The sequence below is a fragment of the Vombatus ursinus genome, unplaced genomic scaffold, assembly GCF_900497805.2.
Source record: "Vombatus ursinus unplaced genomic scaffold, bare-nosed wombat genome assembly UNPS02014779.1, whole genome shotgun sequence".
NCBI classification, from domain to species: Eukaryota; Metazoa; Chordata; class Mammalia; order Diprotodontia; family Vombatidae; genus Vombatus; species Vombatus ursinus.
In genome coordinates this window covers 65,685,162-65,708,998 of record NW_020954557.1, presented here as the reverse complement: position 1 = coordinate 65,708,998, position 23,837 = coordinate 65,685,162, and the positions used below count along the sequence as shown (strand labels likewise).

The window sequence follows — 23,837 nt, the reverse complement described above, 5'->3', positions numbered from 1 at the left end:
ACCCATTTGGAGGGGTAAGCAGGAGAAGATGCTATGAGAAACCTTTCTGTTCCAACTTTCTTGCCAATACTATCTTCCCCTTTCCTCCTTTTGGCTGGACTCAGACATCTCCACATCCACCTTCACTACCCTAGAAGGGTGCTAAGAGTCCTCATTTCACTTTAGCTCTTAGGCTCACTCACTTCTTTCCCAAAGGTTGTGGGTTAGACTCCTACAGTAAACCAGTCCTTTTGCCAGATTTATTATGGTTTCTCAAAGAACTTAGAGGAGCAATCTACAGTCCTTCCAGTAATCTGAAGAACCCTTTGGCCTTAGCATCTTCTCTGCCACTATGATTCCATAGCCCTAATCATTGCCATTCAGCCTTCTGATAAATCTTAATAATTCACCTTAAGGGCCTTTGAGTCTTGAGATCTACCTCAATTGTGCCCTTAGTACTGTGGGGCCCTTGCATCTGCCCTACACACACACACACACACACACACACACACACACACACACACACACACACACACACACACACGAATGTATCCCCCCCAATTAAGAGGTGAGCTCCTTGAAAGCAGAAGCCATCTTGTTTTTCTTTTTGTATTCCCAGTACTTAGCATAATGCTTGCTCATAGTAAGCACTAAGTAGTAAATAACTGTTTAAAACAATAACAACGTCTTTCACTATTTTATTCAGTGCCATTCTCCTTAAAACACGAATATTTTAATTAGCACATAATAAATGATTTTTTCACACATTCATTTATTCAAGATTCTTTCAGCTGGTCACATGATATGAATGAGTTATGACAAGTATACACCCTAAGCACTTCACTGTTATCCTTGCATTGCCTTTAGAAAGCAAGGAAATCCTACCAATGTCTTGGCAACTATGGGCAGGTTGTAATTTTCATTGCTGTAGGAGAAATCCAAATCAATGGGATCACATTAGTATTTGAGATCACTAATGTAATCTGAGCAATCTATAGGACATCACTTATAGGAAATCCTGAATCCGTAGGATAGGAGGAAAATGAGAAGAGTTCAGATCATGGGGATGAGAGTTAGTTTGCAATGCTCATAAAGATTTTAGTGAGAGATAAGAATTAAAGAGTGGTAGTTGGCAGAAATCTAGTATTGGAGCTTTTTGGTTATGTTTTGGTTTTCATGGTGACAGTTTGAAAAGTGTCTTTTTCTTGTACAATGCAAGAAATGCTTTCCACTCTACGGGAATGAAATGCTTATCTATTGACTACCTTATTGTTTAAGGTATTATGTTTTGTGAAAGACTTGAGATTAATATATTAGTGTTCTTTAAAAAAAATGATGGAAAAATGTTAACAGTGTCCTTATATTTTAAAAGCATACTTTGCTAAATCAATCAACTTGGGCATTTTACTGCTTCAAATTGTTGAATAAAATCAAAGACCATTTTTCATTGTAGCACATGACTACTATCATAGCTGCTTTTATTAGTACTAACAGTAAGTGCCTAGAGGCACTGGATATCTCAAAACCGAATATGAAGTTACGTTAAGCATATGATTTATAATGACTCTAAACAAGTACAAATAAAAGCATCTGCTTTATATGGATGGTAAAATAAAACCAGATAGTTTCAATACACAAAATAAAAACATGGAGCAAGGAAAGAGGTAAAAATAGCACATGAGCATAGAAATTAGTCATTACTTTTGCCAAAAAATTGATTTTTTATGTACCATTGAGTAATCTGTCAGTAAACTATATAATTGACCAAACTGGGGTGCAAATCATTATTACCCTGCTCTTGTTTAACAGTTAGACTAGGTGCCAGGAAATTTCATCTGACCCTAGCAGTTGTGAACTTCAACCATTGCCAATGGGTATTTAGGGATAATGCTAAACTCTTAATGGCACTAAGACTTATGGTACCTCTATTGTTAAAATCTACCTCTCTAGCACATGACGATACCCTTCTCATCAAGGCATATGATCAGCATTAATTTTCCCATCAAAATCTTGATTTATGATTCTACCCATAGGGAAATTCTATTATTCTCATTCTGAGATCTATTGAAATGGATTGTAATCACCTGAGCATCGCACAATGATGTTGACAACATAAGCATGGTTCAACTGTATACCCTATTTGCTTATAACCATAAAATCAAATGGAATAAAGTAAAATATATATATTTAAATAACTACCATTTAGTTTTGTGGATGCTAGGTGGTGCAGCAGGTAGAGTGCAGGGCCTAGAGTCAGAAGACATCTTCCTGGGTTCAAATCTGATCTCTGACACTAGCTGTGTGACCCTGGGCAAGACACTTAACCCTGTTCAACTCAGTTTTTTCATCTGTAAAATGTGCTGGAGAAGGAAATGGCAAATCCCTCCATTATCTTTGCAAAAAACAAAACAAAACAAAACAATTGGAGTCATGAAGAGTCAGACAAGACTGAAAACACATCAACAATAACAAAACCATTTAGTTTACCTATCTGCAGTTCCTCTAAGAGCTAGGCCATGCTTTACTAGTTTATGAGACCACCCTAAACTTGAGATTTCTTAGATACACAGTTTGGTTGCATAAACAGCCTCCTTGACAAGTGATCCCATTGGGACATAGAAAAAATTACTCAATATCATTTTATTAATGGCCTCTAGAAGAATCCATGTTTAGCTAGTTGGTGAATTTCTGATCTGTGCTGACTCAGCTAGTTTCTGACTCCTTGTCAAGAGCAGCTAACAGTTGTATGAATTTGGGAAGGGATCACACCTATGCTGTTTTTTTTTTTCCTTACTGACAGCTGCTCTGCTATGACAAACCCTCCTGGTTCTTGTCCCACTGCTTGCCTTACAAGTCAGCTCTATCTAGCACAAGCCTCAGTCTCCCTGGGTGAAATGGCTGAAGATCCAAAATCTGGCTCTTTTAAATCCGATGCCTTTATGTTTTCCTCACCTTCCAAAATTCCTAAGTGGCTGTCTCTACATCATTTCTGTTCCAATTCTTCAGTAGTTTCTGCATGAACCAAAGATATGGGGCCAACCTCAACCTCAATACAGGACTCACTTCCTATTAGGTGCTGAGCAAATACAACACCTGCTACAGAACAAAACTTCATTTAAGTCATTTTTCTTACTAAGATTATCTTATGTAGCAAACTAGAAACATTTTTGAGGTTCCATGAAGTACATGTCATTGCTTTCTAAGATGCCAACCCAATTTAATATCAAAAAGTTTTTAAGATGATGGGAGATTTAGATTAATTTCTCTCTAAGTTCCTATAGAGAAGCTACTGCTCTACTCTGCTGGTGATTTTATTTAAAAATTGAGATGAAAGAAATTTAAAGATAATTTTCTAATGTTAGCATAAGGTCACTAGTATTATATGAAAACTTAGAACTTCTAATTTATAGAATGATTCATGTTCTTTTGCTCATTTATATCTGGATCCCCTCAAAATTTCATTCATATTTCCCAGTTTTAAAATTCACTTAAGGACAATTTTATTTCTTAATGTCATTTTCTAACATTTTGGGCAATTCACATTCTGATGCTTTTTTGTTTGTACTAATCCAATATATTTGAAGTATTTCTGAAATGTTTAATAAAACTCTGTAAATAAGAACAAGTGTTCTCATTCTACCCAAATCCTTACTAGCATTCCTTCCCATACATAAGGGAATATAGGTAGCAAAGTTGATGAAATCAATACTCTTTTCTCTTTATCATGAATGATCATGTTTTTGCAAAACTGGTTAATTATAGAGGTGATAGTAATTTAAATTTTGTGGGGTTAATTTCTGACTTATTGTGATAATCAGGTAATTATTCATTCATTAATTCATTTGTTCATTTAACAAGCATTTATTAAGTGGCTATTGTGTGCTAGGCAATCTGGCCCATGAAATGGATATCAAAGCAAAACAAAACAAAACAAAACAAGAAACTATTGGCCTTCTCAAAGGGCTTATAAATTATGAGGGAAATAACATGTATACAAATAGATTAATTCAAAATATATAAAAAGTGAATAGAAAGCAATGTTAGCAGCAGAGGAAATAGTAATTATCATCTGGAGATATCAAGAAAGGATTAATATGGGAGGTGCCCCTTAAGCTGAACCTTGAAGAGCCCTAGGGATTGCTAGAGTTACAGAAAAGGAGAGAGAACATCCAAGGCATGAGATTCCGTTTTGTCAAAAGTGTGTAGGTGGTAGATAGAACATCATGTACGGGGAACAACAATAACAAAGTAAATTAAGCTGGAACATAGAATGTGTGTGTGTGCCTTTGGCTTAGGACTTGTTCCAATGTGAGAGAGACATCAAACTGGCATAGGTCTTGGTTAACTAAAGAAGTTAGGAGGAGCAGAAATGACCAAAAGAGAAAGCAGATAATGGTGGGCAGGGGGTGTATCTGTCACAAACACCACAGAGTAGGTGGAGAAGAGAACTTGAACACTCACTCTCAGAGTCAACTTGGTTGCTCTGGATAAATCATGCCACCTATTTTAGGACCCTTTCTTTCTATCAGGCATGAAGACAGGGTTTACGAACTTGACTGAGGAATGGTGGGGTGAACAAAGGGAAACATGCTAGCTTAAACATGAGAACTTTTCACCTAGTCATGGCTCTGGTAGGCTTGTGGTAACAGATCTTGGTTAAGCTACTTCTCAGGGAAGAAGGGAAGCCAGATGGCCAAGTGCACACCAGGGGCCACTGAGATTATTTTCTAGAAGCTTCTTACATCTTTGTATTAAGCAAGCATGAAATAGATTACTATATAGAAACCAGGAAAAGTAGAATGGAGACAGATTGTGACAGACTTTTAAGTATCAAAAAGAGGAGGCAATGTAAGTCTGAAAGCAACAGGAAGCTATCACTACTTCATAAGGGAAATAATAGGGTGAGACATGTTTTAGAAATCTCATTTTGGCAGATATGTGCAAGATGGCTTGAAGAAATAGCATAGGATCATAGATTTAGAGTTGGAAAGCCGATCTTGTACAACCCCCTCATTGTACAAAAAAGCAAACTGAATCTAAGAAGGGTTACATGTTATTTGCTCAAGGTCATGCAAGTGGCAACTGAGAGATTTAGAAAGAGAATGTGGGGGCGGAGACAAGATGGCAGGGGGAAAGCAGTGACTGTCTTGAACTTTCTCCCAAAGCCCTCCAAATACCTAAAAAAATGGCTCTAAACAAATTCTAAAGCAGCAGAACCCACAAAAAGACAGAATGAAACAAATTTCCAGCCCAAGACAGCCTGGATGGTTGATCAGAAGGGGGATCGCGCCAGGAGGGGAGAGGAGCGCAGTTTGGCGTGGGAGCACAGGCCACAGCTTACCTGGAGCAGGCCTCAGAGGACTGAATTGCAAGCAGCTGTGGCAGTTTCCAGACTTCTTAATCCACAAACGCCAAAGACAGCTTAGAAGGTCAGTGGGGAAAGTCTGTGACTGCTGTGAGAGAGGAGCTAGGTCTTGTCTGGAGTGTGCCCTGGGGCCGTGGCTTTTTCCTGAGCTTCCAGCACACAGACTGAGGGGAAATGGAGTGGCTGGAAAGAAGAGGATTGCAGGGATCTCTTTGCCAGTGCTGAGGGAGGAATCTCTTGCTTTACTGGTGCTTAGATCTGGGTCACAGTTCCGAGGGGCAGTCCTGGGGTGAGGAGGAGCGCTGGTGTGGTGGAGCTTGTTGTGGTGGTGGAGAGAAAACACCTCGCCCCTTATCATACCACCTTGGTAGAGCTGAAAATGTACAGGTCCCTAGAAGTACCTCTGAAAACAGCTGTACAAACCCCTGAAGCTTGGGACAGTACATTCTCCACATTGGAAACAGACTTTTACCTTAACAAAGAGTTTAAAACTCAAGTAATTGGCCGGGATCATGAGTAAGCAGCGCAAAAAAAGTCAGACTATATTATCTTACTTTGGTGACAAAGAAGATCAAAATATACAACCAGAAGAAGACAACAAAGCCAAAGCTCCTACATCCAACGCCTCCAAGAAAAACGTGAATCAGTCCCAGGCCTTGGAAGAGATCAAAAGGGATTTTGAGAAGCAAGTAAGAGAAGTAGAGGAAAAACTGAGAGTTTTGCAAGAAAATCATGAAAAGCAAGTCAACAGCTTGCTAAAGGAGACCCAAAAAAATACTGAAAAAAATAACACCTTCAAAAATAGCCTAACCCAAATGGCAAAAGAGGTCCAAAAAGCCAATGAGGAGAAGAATGCCCTAAAAAGCAAAATGAGCAAAATGGAAAAGGAAGTCCAAAAGATTACTGAAGAAAATACTTCCTTAAAAATTAGAATAGAGCAATTGGAAGCTAGTGACTTTAGGAGAAATCAAGACACTGTAAAATAAAGCCAAAAGAATGAAAAATTAGAAAACAACATGAAATATCTCATTGGAAAAACAACTGACCTGGAAAATAGATCCAGGAGAGAGAATTTAAAAATTATTGGACTATCTGAAAGCCATGATCAAAAAAAGAGCCTAGACATCATCTTTCAAGAAATTATCTAGGAAAACTGCCCTGATGTTTTAGAACCAGAGGGCAAAATAGAAATTAAAAGAATCCACCGATCACCTCCTGAAAGAGATGCCCAAAGGAAAACTCCTAGGAATATTGTAGCCAAATTCCAGAGTTCCCAGGTCAAGGAGAAAATGTTACAAGCAGCCAGAAAGAAACAATTCAAATATTGTGGTAACACAATCAGGACAACACAAGATTTAGCTGCTTCTACATTAAGGGACTGCAGGGCGTGGAATCTAATGCTCTGGAGGGCAAAGGAAATAAGATTACAACCAAGAATCACCTACTCAGCAAAACTGAGTATAACCCTGCAGGGTAAAAAATGGTCATTCAGTGAAATAGAGGACTTTCAAGCATTCTTGATGAAAAGACCAGAGTTGAATAGAAAATTTGATTTTCAAATACAAGACTTGAGTGGAACATGAAGAGATAAACAGGTAAGAGAAAATCATAAGAGACTTATTAAGGTTGGACTGTTTACATTCCTGCATGCAAAGGTGATATTTGTAACTCATGAGACCTTTGTCAGTATTAGGGTAGGTGGAGGGGAAAAATTATATGTACGTATGTATAGATATAGATAGGTAGATATATAGATAGATAGATAGAGTGCACAAGGTGAGATGAAAGTGAAAGGGTCATACCTGGAGAATAAAATTAAGGGGTGAGAGAGGAATGTACTAGGAAAAGGAGAAAGGGAAAGATAGAACGGGGTAAATTATCCCACAAAAAAAAAAACAGAAAAGAAAAGGCTCTTACAGTGGAGGGGAAATGGTGGAAGGTGAGAGGGCATGAGTGAATCTTATTCTCATAGGATTTGACTTAAGGAGGGAATAACATACACACTCAATTGGGTGTGGAAATCTGTCTTACCCTACAGGAAAATAGAGGGGAAGGGGACAAGAGAGTAGGAGAATTATAGAGAGGAGGGCAGATTGGGAAAGGGAGTAATAAGAAGCAAATACTTCTGAGGAGGGACAGGGTCAAAAGAAAGAATAGAATAAATGGATGGGCAGGATAGGATTAAGGGAAATAGAGTTAGATTTTCACAGCATGTCTACTATGGAAGTGTTTTGCATAGCTGCACATATGTAACCTATATTTAATTGCCTGCCTTATCAATGAGGGTGGGTGGGGTGGGAGCAAGGGAGAAAATTTGGAAGCCAAAGTTTTAAAAACACATTTTAAAAAAAAATGTTTTCATATGCACCTAGGAAATAAGAAATACAGGAAATGGGGTACAGAAATCCATCCTGCCCTAGAAGAAAATTGAAGGGGAAGGGGATAAGAGGAGCAGGGGGGAGAGATAGAAGGGAAGGTAGACTAGGGGAAGGGGTATTTAGAATGCATGCCATCTTGGGGTGGGGGGAGGGGTGAGATGGGGTGAAAATTTGGAACTCAAAATCTTGTGGAAGTAAATGTTGAAAACAAAAAAATAAATAAAAATTATCATTAAAAATAATAAAAAAATTAATTTAAAAAAGAGAAGAACAAATATGAGAAAAGCTAAGAAGGGAGAATTGACAAGATTTGGAAACTGATTGAATGTTGTAGTGAGGCTAAGCGAAGAGCTCTCATCTGAGAATATGAACCTGGGTAACTGGAATGAAAATGGTATTCTCAATAGAAATTTCTTTAAAAAAATATGGTTAAAGACTTCCTTACATGATGACCCCTCTTCCTCCTGGAATTCTTTATAGAGTCATTCTGATACCATGGGGGTGGGTTGGGGAAATTGAGTCAGTTAAAATTCTGCTTCTGATACATACTAGTTATGCAATTATGGGAAAGTAATTTTAATTCTTTAAGCCTCACTTTCATCATCTGTAAAATGGGGTAGAATTACACCTGTAGTACCAATCTAATAGGGTTTTGAACATTAAAAGAGGTAAAGTATTTTATAATCCTTAAAATACCATATAAATGTGGTCTTATCTTGTTTTTGTTTTTTTGGTCAAATTCTTCCTATAAAATTGTTATAAAAACATTAGTTTTCTAAATCCCCCAGATTCTTAAAACAGAGTTCCTTTCAATCAATGATTTTGACTTTGTAACTTAATGTTTGAATAAATTAGCCCTAGGATGAAAAGTACATTATTCTCACCACACAATAGTAATATGCTTTTGATGGTTTGAGTATAGATTCTTCAACAAAGGATTCACTTTAAAAGTAAATTTACTAATCATGTAGCCTTCATGAGATAGGATTTTTACATGATTTTAAATGGGAAAGTATTTTACTTTTAGATGGAAATTATTTTAATTCAACTTCAACATTTCATAACATCGGTGAGTATTCTGAATGTGTAATGATTTTTTCCAGGAAATGTTTCTAGTGGTAGACTATGCCAAACAATCTTTTTTTATGCATCCAAAAATATCATGCTTTAATGATAGACTGTTTAGGGCTTTGTTCACTTTTTAAATGCAAAAATCACATTTCATTATAAAATGAGAAACAGCATTTTTTAAAACTGTTAACAAAGATTTTGCAAACATGTCTTGCACACTGCTTCTACACACATTTTCTTTATTCCTATATGGAATCTCTTATTCCTTTCTTTTCATTCATCCCACAGCACTTCAAAACTAGACTAAAACCTTACCTACTTCAGAACACCTTTTCTGACTAACCCTATCCCTCTCTGACCAATCTTATCCTTTTCACTCTACCTTCTAACTCCCCCCTCCCTAGAACTTATGGGCACATTTTTACTAAAGGTAAAATTCCATTACGTTGAACTCCATGTGACAGGCAGTTTGTTTGGTTGAAATAGAATTTATTTGTAATGAATACATTGCTGAAAATCACATTTCTAGTCTGCAGAAAGCTAATGCCTAGTGACTATCGCAGTTTAAATTAACCAATGAACAGTAGAGGTAGGTATTCTCATTTAAGTCTAAAGAAGTTGCCAATTCTTGCCTACAGCGTTCGGAGCATAGGCAAGAATTGGCAACTTCTTTAGACTTAAATGAGAATAGCTAGTGTTTATATGGCACCTACTATATGCAGGAACTGTGCTAAGCACTTTATAAATATTATCTAAGCTGACTCTCACAACAACCCTGGGAGGTAGATGCCATTAGGTTCTATTATGATCCCCATCTTAACGTTGAGGAAATGGAGAGAGACAGAAGTTAAATGACTTGCCCTGGATCACACAGGTAGTAATTGTCTGAGATTTGATTTGAATCCAGGTTTTCTTGACTTCAGACCCAGCCATCTATACAATGTTCCATCTAGCTTCTCAGGTTAAATGCTATTAATTGAGTCAAGCAAAACCTGGACCAGCCACGGAATGATGAGGTATTGATAAGGGTGAAAATAGAAAGGAGAGAAGCAATGTATTACTTAGAGGTGGGAAGGAAGAAAAGGAGAAAGATCTACATGTGGTAGGCCATAATAGAATTCCAATGATCACTCTGACAGTTGCTTCTTGTTGATTTTCTCTTGTGTGTTGCAGAAACTCTATGAGTGTTCTCATTTGAGATGTTTCAGATAGGAAGGGCTTGTGATAATTAACAAAATGATACTTTCGAATATGGGAAGAAATTAGGATACTTCTTTCCTAATTCTTTTTTTCCTTCCATTCTTTTTTTTTTTTTAGGTTATACATTTGCAGTTATGAAAACACTTCCATAATAGACGTGCTGTGACAAACCAACTCTATTTCCCTTAACCCTATCCTGTCCCCCTCATTTATTCTATTCTTTCTTTTGACCCTGCCCCTCCTCAGAAGTATTTGCTTCTGATTATCCCCTTTCCCAATCTGCCCTCCTCTCTATCATTCCCCTACTCTCTTGTCACCTTCCCCCCCCTATTTTCCTGTAGGGTAAGACAGATTTCCACACCCAATTGAGTGTGTATATTATTCCCTCCTTAAGTCAAATCCTATGAGAATAACATTCACTCATTCCCTCTCACCTGCCCCCATTTCCCCTCCAGTGTAAGAGCCTTTTCTTTTCTGATTTTTTTTTTTTGTGGGATAATTTACCCCATTCTACCTCTCCCTTTCTCCTTCTCCCAGTATAATCCTCTCTCATCCCTTAAGTTTATTCTCCAGATATGGCCCCTTCATCTTCAACTCACTCTGTGCCCTCTATCTATCTATCTATCAATCTATACATATAATTTTTCCCTCCAACTACCCTAATACTGACAAAGGTCTCATGAGTTACAAATATCATCTTTCCATGTAAGAATATAAACAGTTCAACCTTAATAAGTCTCTTATGATTTCTCTTTCCTGTTTACCTCTTCATGTTCCACTCGAGTCTTGTATTTGAAAATCAAATTTTCTATTCAGCTCTGGTCTTTTCATCAAGAATGTTTGAAAGTCCTCTGTTTCACTGAATGACCATTTTTTCCCCTGAAGGATTATATTCAGTTTTGCTGGGTAGGTGATTCTTGGTTGTAATCCTATCTCCTTTGCCCTCCAGAGTATTATATTCCATGCCCTATGGTCCCTTAATGTAGAAGCAGCTAAATCTTGTGTTATCCTGATTGTGTTACCACAATATTTGAATTGTTTCTTTCTGGCTGCTTGTAATATTTTCTCCTTGACCTGTGAACTCTGGAATTTGGCTACAATATTCCTAGGAGTTTTCCTTTAGGGATCTCTTTCAGGCAGTAATTGGTGGATTCTTTCCATTTCTATTTTGCTCTCTGGTTCTAAAATATCAGGGCAGTTTTCCTTGATCATTTCTTGAAAGATAATGTCTAGGCTCTTTTTTTGATTGTGGCTTTCAGATAGTCCAATAATTTTTAAATTCTCTCTTCTGGATCTATTTTCCAGGTCAATTGATTTTCCAATGAGATATTTTACATTGTTTTCTAATTTTTCATTCTTTTGGATTTGTTTTACAGTGTCTTGATTTTTCCTAAAGTCACTAGCTTCCAATTGCTCTATTCTAATTTTTAAGGAAGTATTTTCTTCAGTAAGCTTTTGGACTTCCTTTTCCCTTTGGCCCATTTTGCTTTTTAGGACATTCTTCTCATTGGCTTTTTGGACCTCTTTTGCCATTTGGGTTAGGCTATTTTTGAAGGTGTTATTTTCTTCAGTATTTTTTTGGGTCTCCTTTAGCAAGCTGTTGACTTGTTTTTCAGGATTTTCTTGCAAAACTCTCAGTTTTTCCTCTACTTCTCTTACTTGCTTCTCAAAATCCCTTTTGATCTCTTCCAAGGCCTGGGACTGATTCATGTTTTTCTTGGAGGCGTTGGATGTAGGAGCTTTGGCTTTGTTGTCTTCTTCTGGTTGTATGTTTTGATCTTCTTTTTCACCAAAGTAAGATAATGTAGTCTGACTCTTTTTGTGCTGCTTACTCATGATCCTGGCCAATTACTTGAGTTTTAAACTCTTTGTTAAAATAAAAGTCTGCTTCTAATGTGGAGAATGTATTGTCCCAAGCTTCAGGGGTTTGTACAGCTGTTTTCAGAGATACTTCTAGGGACCTGTAAATTTTCAGTTCTTCCAAGGTGGTATGATAAGTGGCGAGGTGTTTCCTCTCCACTACCACAACAAGCTCCACCACACCAGTGCTTCTCCTCACCCTAGGACCGCCCCTCAGAACTGTGACCCAGATCCAAGCACGGTCAGAGCAAGAGATTCCTGCCTCAGCACTGGAAAAGAGGTCCCTACAATCCCCCTCTGGTCAGCCACTTGATTTCCCCTCAGTCTGTGGGCCAGAAGCTCAGGAAAAAGCCATGGCCCTAGGCCACGCTCCAGACTTGAGGCTGAGACCTAGCTCCTCACTCACCACATTCACAGACTTTTCCCACTGACCTTCCAAGTTGTCTTTGGCGTTCATGGGTTGAGAAGTCTGGAAACCGCCACAGCTGCCCTCGATTCAGCCCTTTAAGGCCTTCTCCAGGGTCGCTGCGACCTGCGTGCCCACGCCAAACTGCGCTCTTCTCCCTGCCTGGCGCAATATACCTTTCTGCTCAACCATCCTTGCTGGCTTTGGCTGGAAATTTGTTTCACTCTGTCTTTTTATGGGTTCTGCTGCTTTAGAATTTGTTCAGAGCCATTTTTATAGGTATTTGGAGGGCTTTGGGAGAGCGCTCTAGCAAGTCACTGCTTTCCCTCTGCCCTCTTGGCTCTGACCCCCAGCCTCCTCTCCCATTCTCTAGGCATTAGCTTTCATAAGTAATATTTTTCCCTGTAAATATCACACAGTAGTGTCTTTTTAGTTTAGAGGATGCAGAAAAGTTTTACTGTGCTGGAGAGAGAATTTCCCACAAGAAGAACAGGAAAGTCCTAATTTTGTGGGCTGGTACTAAGTGAGTCAATTAGGCATCAGTTATAGTGAAGAGAGCACTGAAGTAGAGCTGGAGGTTGCCACTGATTAGCTGCAATGCTGTAGGCAAGTGATTTAAATGGTTAGATGTGTCAATTTCTTCTTCTGTAAAACAGGGATAATAACACTTATACTACCTTACCAGCACACCTAACAGGGCACTTGTGAGAAAAATACTTAACCACAAACCTATTTGTGATAGACCCTTTGCTTTTTTCTCTTTCCCTCTCTCTTATCCCTGGGCCCAGAACCTATCTGGGACATTTGACTGTTCAGATGACTTCGATGAGATTGAGTTACCAACTTTATTCCTTCCACTGAGATGGAATACCTTACCACTTGCCCTGCCTTGCAGCCTCATGGCATTAATATGTAATAGAGATTCTAAGGACCCCTGGTCCTTCCCATTTGCATCACTGAAATACTATTAAAATTTCTGTGTCTTTCCACCTGCCCTCTGACTGAACTTTCTTGAATGTTATATTATCCCCAGTTGAAGTGTAACCTCCTTGAAAGCAGGAACCGTCTTCATTTTTATATTTGTTATCACTTACACCTAATATGAAAGTTTGACATGTGTTTAATAAATGTGTTTCATTCATCCATTGAAATTTAAATGTGAACTATTCAAATAGTCCCTTTGTTCTAGTGAAGTAATTACTTTTATTATCACTTTGCAAAAAAAGTTATCTGTTTAAGGTTAGTTGAAGCACAAACATATCTAAAAAAAATCTGTTAAATCCTGATTTCAAATACCAATTGTCTGTGTTAAGATTAAAGTGACATTTGCCTTCATTTTAGAGAAAACTTCTTACCTACCCAAGTGGCTGATGGAAAAGTGCTACCCTATTGATTATCTAATAAGAGATTATCTAATGGGAAAATGTAGTTAATGTCTTCTGGATTTGATCTAGTGAGAGTTTATTGCTATAGTTTTTTTTTTTTTTTCTGCACAAAATCCATTGACTGAAATTTGATATGAAATGTGAAAAGAAGACCATTTCAAAGAGCTGTAATGGGGAAAAAAGATATTGTTGAGTTGCAGTTAAAGCAGGTTTATAATAAATATTAGCAAAGAAATAGAAAATGCTGCACTACTATTCTTATGTATATTAAAGTAGCAATGGGAGAGGAATTACCCTATACAAATGTAAGAACATTGCTTGAAAGAGAAACATGACCTAAGGGTGCATGCTAAGGGCAGAATAAAAGTACATAGCAGCAGTATTGTCCTGTTGATAGAACTATCTGCTAATAATGCTGTGGTCAGCTCTTACCCTCAAGGTGCAGAAAGAAAGTGTGGTGATAATTTTACTTTTCTTCCTTTATGCTTTTTTTTTCAGGCATTTATTCTCCAGGCCCATGATTTGTACTCCTGGGTCCATGGAGCTGTTATGTGTAACAAAATTTTAGATGATCTAAGAGAATACTATTATTATTGCCTCTTCTACTACCACTCCAGATATAACTAAGCATAGAATCATGCTTATTGACCTAGCAGACTCAAACTCTACTTTTGATGTTGTACTTGGGACAAGTAGCTGATGGAGTGGATAGAGCACTGGGCCTGGAGTCAGGAAGACTCATCTTTGCGAATTCTGATCTGACCTCAGAAACTTACTAGCTATATAACCCTGGGCAAGTCACTTAACCCTATTTGCCTCAGTTTCTTCCTCTGTAAAATGAGCAGGAGAAGCAAATAGTAAACTACTGCAGTATCTTTGCCAAGAAAACCCCAAATGGGGTCATGAAGAGTTGGACATGATTGAACAACATATTTTTCTCATAATTATTCTTTCTTATAGATTTGGACTTATTTTGATTTTTGTTTTAAACAAATTAGTAGTCTGACTTTATTCAGACAACTGATTCAAGAATGACTGGCACATTAGTCATAAGCCATTTCCTGTCTCTTAAAATGTAATCAGTTTCACTTGGGGAGGAGTGTTATATCATTTGGTCCTAACCATGGTCAAAGCATTCTACTTCTTCACTTTAAAGTGTTAATGACATGTTAATATAAGGCTTCTGTGCAGTCTTCAATTATTTTCATTTCTTTAGTTCCTTATTCCTGATCCATACTTTCCAACATATATATTTACATGTCACTTTTTCTCATATTTGGAATATATGGAAGCAAAGCATATTAGAACTGTGCCAAAACTGCAATTTAATTATAAACTGGAAAAAAAGTCAAGAAAAAATAAAATGGATAATTCTTAAAACACCTGCCCTTTAGATGCTTATGATCTAGCTATGTGAATAAAAGCTTATCAGCCCTGCTCTTACAGCATTGTAAGATTCTGGAGGATAATAGTTAAAAAGATTACTAGTTGTTTTCAATAACTTTCAGCATGTCTATTGACATTTGCATAGAATGTTCTTTGGCACATTTTTTTTTTCAGCAAAAGAGTTGCTGCTAACTATATATAAAATTGTTGACCTTGCCTTTATGGAAATGTGTGCATAACAGTGGAACTGCTGCAGCCTAGCAGCATATTCTTTTCCATCTCTTCTTTGTGTTACATGAGGGTGTTGGATAAGATGATCTCTTAACATCCCTTGCAGTACTAAATTATAAGATCCTATGACCCTGCAAATGGTAATTTTCTGCTTAGAAGTTACATTTTTTTTCATGGCAAAATATAGGAAAAACAAAGGCTACTTCCATCTTATAACTTTTCATCCTCTTTTCCCCTAAGTTGAGGGGAAAATTTCCAAAGTTCTACCTATGCCTAGATAAAACATTTTGTGAAATGTCAAATGTGTATTCAGTAACAGCTATTTTGGAATGGTGAATTTAGCTCTGGGGAAGTTTGTGTTTCCCTGATATACATTAAGCATTTAGCTAGTTATTCACACAGGAACCGAAAATGTTTAAGGAGCTATAAACTTTAGGAATCACTATGAATACTCCCAACATTAATCTATTTATAAGGATATAACTGATGAAAATTTTACATTTTCTCATAGTAGTATTAGAAGCCATGTAGATTTGTTCCTATAGCAACTCAGCAAACTATACTCTGGGTTCAGATCTTGATTCTGCTACTAAATATTTGCATGTCTTTATTTGAACATAGAGATGATCTAAATTCATAAGTAAATCAAAGCAAAACCTCACTAAATAATATGTAAGGTTGTGTTTCTTTATTTGTAGAAGAGAAGAGAATCTAGTATCCTTGCTTTTGAGAGACAGATGGGGTGGAAGGGTCAAAAGAGAAATTTAGAGTCCTTTTAGTGAATACATACATATCCTTCCTCTTTTTCTCCCCTATTCTTAACTCATGTTAAGATATTACTTACTAATTACATTTCTTCAGATACAATTACTCTCAGGCAGCTAGGTGGCCCAGCAGATAGAGCATATGACTTGGAGTTAGGAAAACAAGTGGAATCCATCCTCAGACACTTACTAGCTATGTAACCCTTTACAAGTTACTTAACCACTCTTAACCTCAGTTTAAATGGAGATAATAATACTACATGCTTCACAGGGTTGTTGTGGGGATCAAATGAGTTAACATATGTAAAGCATTTTGCATACCTTAAAGTGATATGTAAATTCTATCTCTTTTCATCACTGGTTCCCACTCATTCTCTCTCTCTCTCTCTCTCTCTCTCTCGCTCTCTCGCTCTCTCTCTCTCTCTCTCTCTCATCATATATCTGATTAATTCATACACCTAACCACATATATTCATAATGTTGATCTGTACATGTATGTGTAGCTAATTAGATAAGTTTGTCTTAACAACCAAATTATATTTATATGGGAAAAAATATCTAAATATAAAACATGACTACACACATATGTATATGTGTATATGTGTATATACATACAAACATATGCATATGTATATATACATACAGACGCATCTATAATTGCCAATTTGGAATATGTAATTATCCATCAATGGGAAAGATAACTCTGACTTAGATTCATTATTGCATATTTTTCAATAAATAATGAAATTAATAAAGTCATAAGAAAGGAAGAAATGAGAATCCACCTAGTTATTAAATATCTCAGGTGGAAATTGTTCTTCTGGAAAAAGTCTATCCAGTGAACCAGTAGCTAGGTTACCAGCCAGGAATCACTGGTCCATTTGGGTCTGGACAAAAGCATAGCAATATACATTTAGATGACCAGAAACATGGAACAAAAGAATTAGGTTTGAAGGTAGAGTGTTGATAGAATACCGAGACAATATTCTACCTTTGAGATATGTGAAATTTTAATTAAATCTGCCATAGCCATTAACACTATTTTTGTAGGATGTTATGTTAAAATTGAAGAATGATCATCTTTTCCTCTATATGACATAACAAACTGCATAGTGAATTCATTTCTGTGATATATGTTTGAAAGAAAGAAAGAAAGAAATATGCTGATACATACTTTGTCCTTAATTATTTTATATTATTTATATAGGCTTATTTTATAAGCCATCTCTGACTTACTCCTTCCCAGTCTATCTTAGCTATTAAAGTTAGATTTTTCCTTAAATATAATCTAATTATGTTTAAAACCACTGCTCAAAAATCTTCACTGATTTCTTCTATACCTAGTAAAGTTTCATTTCTTTGCTTTCCCTTCCAGGATCTCTGCAATCTGTCAACAGTCTTATCTTTCTCAGCCCTCCTTTATTATTATTATTATTTTTATTATATCTCTTTCAGTGTTCTTACCTAATTGAATCCATCATTATTTCATGAATAATCTCCACCATGTATGGCCTCCTGGCCATTGCTCTCTCTGCCTGAAATGCCCTACTCCTACTAAATGAAATATTACTTGCCATGATTCAAATGTCATGTCTTTCAAGAATCCTTCCCTGATCTCCTCAATTTCCTTTTAGGATCCTCTCTTTCTTCTCTGATTATGTATGTCTTATACACTCATCATGTTATTTTTCTTTTTAGACTTGTTTCTCTGTCCAATTCACAACATGGTATTATGCTTTGAGATGACAGGGTTATTTATGTTATTTTTTTGTGTTTGTTCTATGTAGAGAGTCATGGTGTTTTTCTAATAGTGGTTGATTCATAAAGGTAGATTTTGCATAAATTTGAATGCAGATTTATGTGACAACCTTTGTGTCAGAGGCTTTCACCTCATAGTAAAGGCCTATATATAATTTTGAGATTTTTTTAATGTAACTGGCCTTTTCCCTCATCTAACAAACAGTATCTAAGAATCTCACTTTGTGATGCTACCATGTGTTATGAACAACTACTCTTATAAGCATACAGTTCACAAAAGTCCAGGAGGGAAAGTGTTTTTTTTTTTTTAATAAAACTTATATCAGAGTTCAGGAAACAAAAACAATACAGATATCCTATGATGAACAGTCCTTTCAATGGAGACCTATTTAATAACATTCTTGTAGCAGATCAGCTTTCTAGGGATTGCCTCCACTTGAAGGTCTAAAGTAGAACATTTCTCTTATAATTCTGCTAAGCTCCTATCATGTGGCAGTGGTATTACTTCCTGTAAGGATGCCTCCTGGGGCTCTGTTTAAAATAGCTCCTCAAGGCCTGTGATAGAGAAAACCATCTGAGTATCATCATTCCATGCGGCAGAATCTCTAGTTTGTCAGTAGATTCAATTCTCCCTGTTTCACAGCTCTAATAAAATGCCTGCCAAGATAGTTTCACTCTGAAGCATCCCTCATGTGCTCTGCTTTATTCTAACCTGCAGCTTCTCTGAAGTTTGTCTACAGAATAGGAATATATTTGTCTGCAGATGGATCTTAGTCACTGACCACAGGTCCAGGCATATAGTCTTCAAAGTGTGATTGTCCTATCTTCTTCTGACTGCTAATATGTTATATCTCTTAACAGAATGGACAGTAATGATTGATCTAGAAGCATAACAAAGTTCTACAGTATCTGTCTAAATAATTATTAATTTCCCTAAAGTATTCTTTTGAACAGTTATGTAGAATTGTTCAAGTTCTGTTAAGTTAAGAATTTTTAACTTTTTTTGTGTGTATGAATATGTATGACATGGACCTATTTTGTGGTAGAGTAAAACCTATAGATACCTTCTCAAAATATAATTTTAAATGCATAAAATAAAATATGGAGGGTTGCAAAAGAAACTAATTATATTAAAGTATAGTTGTCTTCTTTTTTAAAGTTCATGGACCCTAGGTTAAGAACCCTGCTCAAGCTACTATGAACCTTCATCCCTAAAGTACAGGTAATTGGTAGTGTGATATTGTACATTCCTTGAAAGAAAAACAGATTAAAAAAATCCCTTCTATTATAAAAAATATAAAGGGAAAATTTTAGAAATACAGAGGAAGAGAGAAAAATTATAAGGGGTTATAGATATGTCAAGAAAAAGTAATAAAAGAAAAAAGGAAGTTTGAGTGAATGTAAACAGAAACTTTACTGTAATCAGTTACTCAGTAGACATTTATTAAGTGCCTACTATGTACCAGATATTGTACTAAGTGTTGGAGTTACAATGAAAGATAAAAGGTAGTATCTACCTTCAGGGAGTTCACAGTGTAATGGGGTGACAAGATGCAAGCAAGTAAGTAAAAACTATTTATAGGAAAAATGAAATAATCAACAGAAGGAAGGCCCTAGAATCTAGAGAGATCTGGAAAGTCTTCCTGTACAAGGCACTGTGCTAAGCACTTTTACAAATAGTGTCTCATTTCATCCTCACAAGAAACCTGGATAGTAGGTGTTATTATTATTTCCATTTTAGAGCTGAGAAAATTGAGGTAAGCAGAGGTGACTTACCTAGGGTCACACAGCTAGTAAGTGTCTGAGGCAGTATTTGAACTAAAGTCTTCCTGACTCCAGGTACAATACTTTAGAAAGAGTAGTGTTGCAAAAACTTAGAGAGAAGAGATTACCAAGAAGAGAGTGATTGGCAATGTCTAAGTCTTAAGGGAAATAAGGAAGGATAAGGATTAAAAAAGGGTACTGCTAGCCATGCTGTTCTTCCTGGTCTCATAGTTTCCACAGGGTGCTGCTCTGCTGAGCTCATCTGGCAGTAAATGCTGTCCTAGCTCTTGAGTGATCCACTTCCTGACTCATCTGAAAGCTGTGGCTCTCTTGCTCAAAAAAAAGAGTGAGTGTTATCAAACGTTGTCAGCTTAAAAACTTGTCAGTTTAAAAACTCATAGGTGTTTCTAGCTTTTATTTTTTTTTTGAAAAGTCAGAAGTACCTGCCTGAGAACTGGTAACATTCTTCTTCTTGGGTTTTCTGACTTCCTCCCCAAGAATCTTGACTACTAAGGCTTATAGATGCTCAGCCCCATGTACCAAGTCATTTAAAACAAAGAACAGGGCTCTCCCAGCTAGCTAATGTCCTTAAATATAACATTTCCTTTGAAGCGCCTGCTCTAGTAGTTTGGGTTCCTTCATAAGAGACCTTGGCCTAGCTTTTAATTAGTGCTTTTTGATCTCTGAGGCTAGACTCTAAGGTAGACAATGTCGATTTGGCCATTATATACCAAATAGTTTGGTTTTCCCAGTTTTAAAACCTTAATTCTCTTCCCTTCTCTCATTTGAATGCACAAAGAAAAAACCACAGACACATGCTTAGCTCAGGGGACCAAATCTTTCTTTCTTTTACCAGCCTAACCCTAATTCTGGGCTTTTTCAATGTAGGTACAGCCAGCTGAAAGGTTCAGAGAGGTTTGAGGGCACACTCCAATACTTTATTTTGTCCTAATTTTACTATTTATAATTCTTTTGCTAAGCAACATATCTAGGGAACATATGGTTGAGGTTTCAAGTGGATTTCCTGTTCTCTTAGGTCATTAAATCTTTTAACAGTTTATTCAACTTCACTTGATAACACAGAAGTATATTTTATGATGAACTTATATGGCTTAGTATATTCAATTGTAGATTTTTTTTAAAATGAACAGGGAAAATTCGGCATCTTTAGTTTCCACATGAGGAACCTGAGGCTCGCACTTTGGAAGCTCTTGCCATTTACACAGATTCCCACTTGCATTTTCTCCTCACTGAACAACACAACACAAAATGATATGGTAATAGAATTCTAATTGAGGAATATAAAGAATCAAAAACAAAATTGACATATTGAAATTATATATCATCACTAGAGAATAGATTCAATGAGAAAGGGAAAGGGTGGTACCTTTTTTAAAAAATTGCCTTAAATTGTCTTCTTTAAAAAGTTCAATTTTGTGTTCCTGCCAAAAAAAAAAAATACATTGTTGTAGCTAAAACTTCCTGCAAGCATTTCTTTGGATGTTGAAACTAACTAGCCTTGGCATAAATCCAAACTCTGAGCAGTATTTTTGATTAGGTGCCTATCTTCGTATATCTATAATTCAAATCTTTTAAATTAATGTATACAATGTTCATATTTTAATGTTTTGACTCTGTTAATGAATTTTCCTTCACTAGAGTATCAAGGAAACCTGAGTTCTTGAAAGCTAGAACAGCAGAACCCAAGCTCTGGAAAAGCTTGCATTTCAGATTCTCTCCAACATCCAGCCTAGTTTGACAAGCCTAGAGGCTTATTGCTAGAGGGATTTATTTTTATTTATTTATTTTTTGTCCATAGCAACTTGTAAAAACAGTCTATCAAGGCATATACATGTTGCTGCCCACACCAGTGGAGAGAATACCCATAATTAGGAAATCATAGACCCTTGAAATTTCAAAGAAATTATATTTTATCAACCACTTATAATCCACATTTTGAAACTTTATAGGTTACATATTTTTAGATCTTTTGGAAGATTTGGTTTCAGCAAGATAATACATTTTATATGGAAAACAGCATATGAATTTGTGCTTGTGATTGGTCTTTTTCATCTAGTCCCTTTTATGTTAGACGTTGCAGAAAGTTTGTAAATTAGTCAAAAGACTTGCTCGTTAGTGTATGGAGCCACTATATAAATAACACACTGCAATCTTGTATGCATGTACTTGTACATGTATGTCTTACAGCTGTTATTTCAAGAAATCAAGAAGGGCCAGGAGAGATGGGGAAAGCAGTGCGGATTCCTAAAGATGACCAGGAGAAAATGAAAGAGCTGTTTAAAATCAACCAGTTTAACCTTATGGCCAGTGATTTGATTGCACTTAACAGAAGTCTCCCAGATGTAAGATTAGAAGGGTAAGTTGAAAATGTGTTTCAGAATCATGTCTATTTAATACTCAACAAATCACAGACTATTTTAATGTCTGAGAAAATATTATAGTGAACAGTTAATGTCATTCCATTTTCAGAATTTCAGAATACCTCTGAAATTTATAATGGAAATATTTGGTGTGAAGCATATATGTTTGATAAAAGTAGATTGTAGTTACAATGGCCCTGCAAAATGTGTGATTTGCAAAAAAATTCAGACTATACTGGTTTAGCAGACTTTCATGAGCCTTTGTAGTTTGTTTTATCTTGTTTTGCTTTATGGTAAACAGAACGCCTGTTCTGGCAAATTTATTCATCAGTATAGGAAGATCTGTTTCCTTTTGCTACAAAAATAAATAATAATCAGCTTAACTATTCCAATATAGGAATAACCAATGACCTGTGTGATTTTGTATGCTTTTTATTTCTATTTATTATGACTACCAGTAACTAGCTAAGCAATTTGCCCAGCTATCTATAATGAGAACACTCAGTTATCAGGCAGTACTGCAGGAAGTATGCACGTGGAACTAATAATTTTACGTGAAAAATGCAGTTAGAAAATTAAAATTGTGTTTGATTAACTGGAATCTTTGTTTTGTCTAGATAGCAGAATATATTTTGAAATGAACATAGTAAAACTAGAATATTTAGTACCACTATTTTCATTATTGGGAAAATCTGAAAACTCAAACATCAGAAAGAATATACAAAAGCTCTAGCAAAAAAAAAAACATAATTTAAATGAATTTCAATATATTATTTTTCTTATAATTATTATAAAGTATAGAATTATACATGCTGTTTATTAGTCTATGTTAATAATTATATCTATGTGCATTTTGTTTGTATGAAGAAAAGTCTGTAAATGTGATTTCAATGGATAGAGATGTTCAAAGGAGAAATTTTCCTCTACCAAATCAGATTGGCAGATGTGTTACTTAAAATTTTAGAGGCTTTCTAGGTGGTACTGAAAGTTAAGGGAGAGCCAGATTGTATCAGAAATGGACATGAACCCATTCTGAATATAAGACAGTCCCATCATTTGTCATGTCACAATGCATTGCACAAGCAATTTTATTATAGCATAAATTAGATTGAAACTAATTTTCTTCAAATGGCTTGCTATCCATACCAAATGGAGAAAGGCAGAATATATTAAGATTTTAAAGTTAAAGTTAAAAGGGACCTTAGAGGTCATAGAGTTCAATCACCTCTTTTCTAAGCTAACAAATTTCAAAATGAAGGGTTTGGACAACTCTCAAAGTTGTGCATCTGTACAATAATTTTGCAAATAAAATTTCAATTATGCAATAAGATCGCTTTCCATACCCTTTGATCTAGATATTTTACTCTTAGGCCTATAGCACAAAGAGGAGCCTGACAAGAAAAAAATTCCCCATATACACCAACTATAGCAGCACTTATTTGTGATTGCAAAGAATTAGAAACTAAATATATGCCCAACTATTGAGGAATGGCTAAACAAATTACAGTTCATAAATGCAATGGAATATTACCATGATGTGAGAAATGACAAATATGATGAATACAGAGAAACATGAAATGATTTATACTATCTGAAGCTGAGTGAAGTAAACAGAGCTAAGAAAACAATATATGCAATGACCATAGCAGTAAAAATGGAAGGAATAACCACAAAATAATCTGAAGTGAATGTTGCAAAATTAGAAAGAACAAACATGGCTCCAAAGAAGAGACTTGAGATAACAGCTCTACCCCAATTTGTTGTCAGATGTGGAAGGTCTACCAGTTTGGCACACTGTACATATTTCAGACTTTTTCAATATATTGTTCCATTTTAGTAAATTCTTCTTCTTCTTCTTCTTCTTCTTCTTCTTCTTCTTCTTCTTCTTCTTCTTCTTCTTCTTCTTCTT

General features: G+C 36.1%; 1 protein-coding gene across 1 annotated transcript in view; it reads left to right on the top strand.

Moving 5' to 3' along the window:
• The window catches only part of LOC114045905 (polypeptide N-acetylgalactosaminyltransferase 13), an 816,024-nt gene that overhangs the window by 306,707 nt on the left and 485,480 nt on the right, over window positions 1-23,837 (top strand). The window contains exon 3 of the mRNA XM_027866100.1: window positions 21,756-21,924. Coding sequence (XP_027721901.1) covers window positions 21,756-21,924 — 169 coding nt within the window. The remainder of the gene's footprint in view (window positions 1-21,755; window positions 21,925-23,837) is intronic.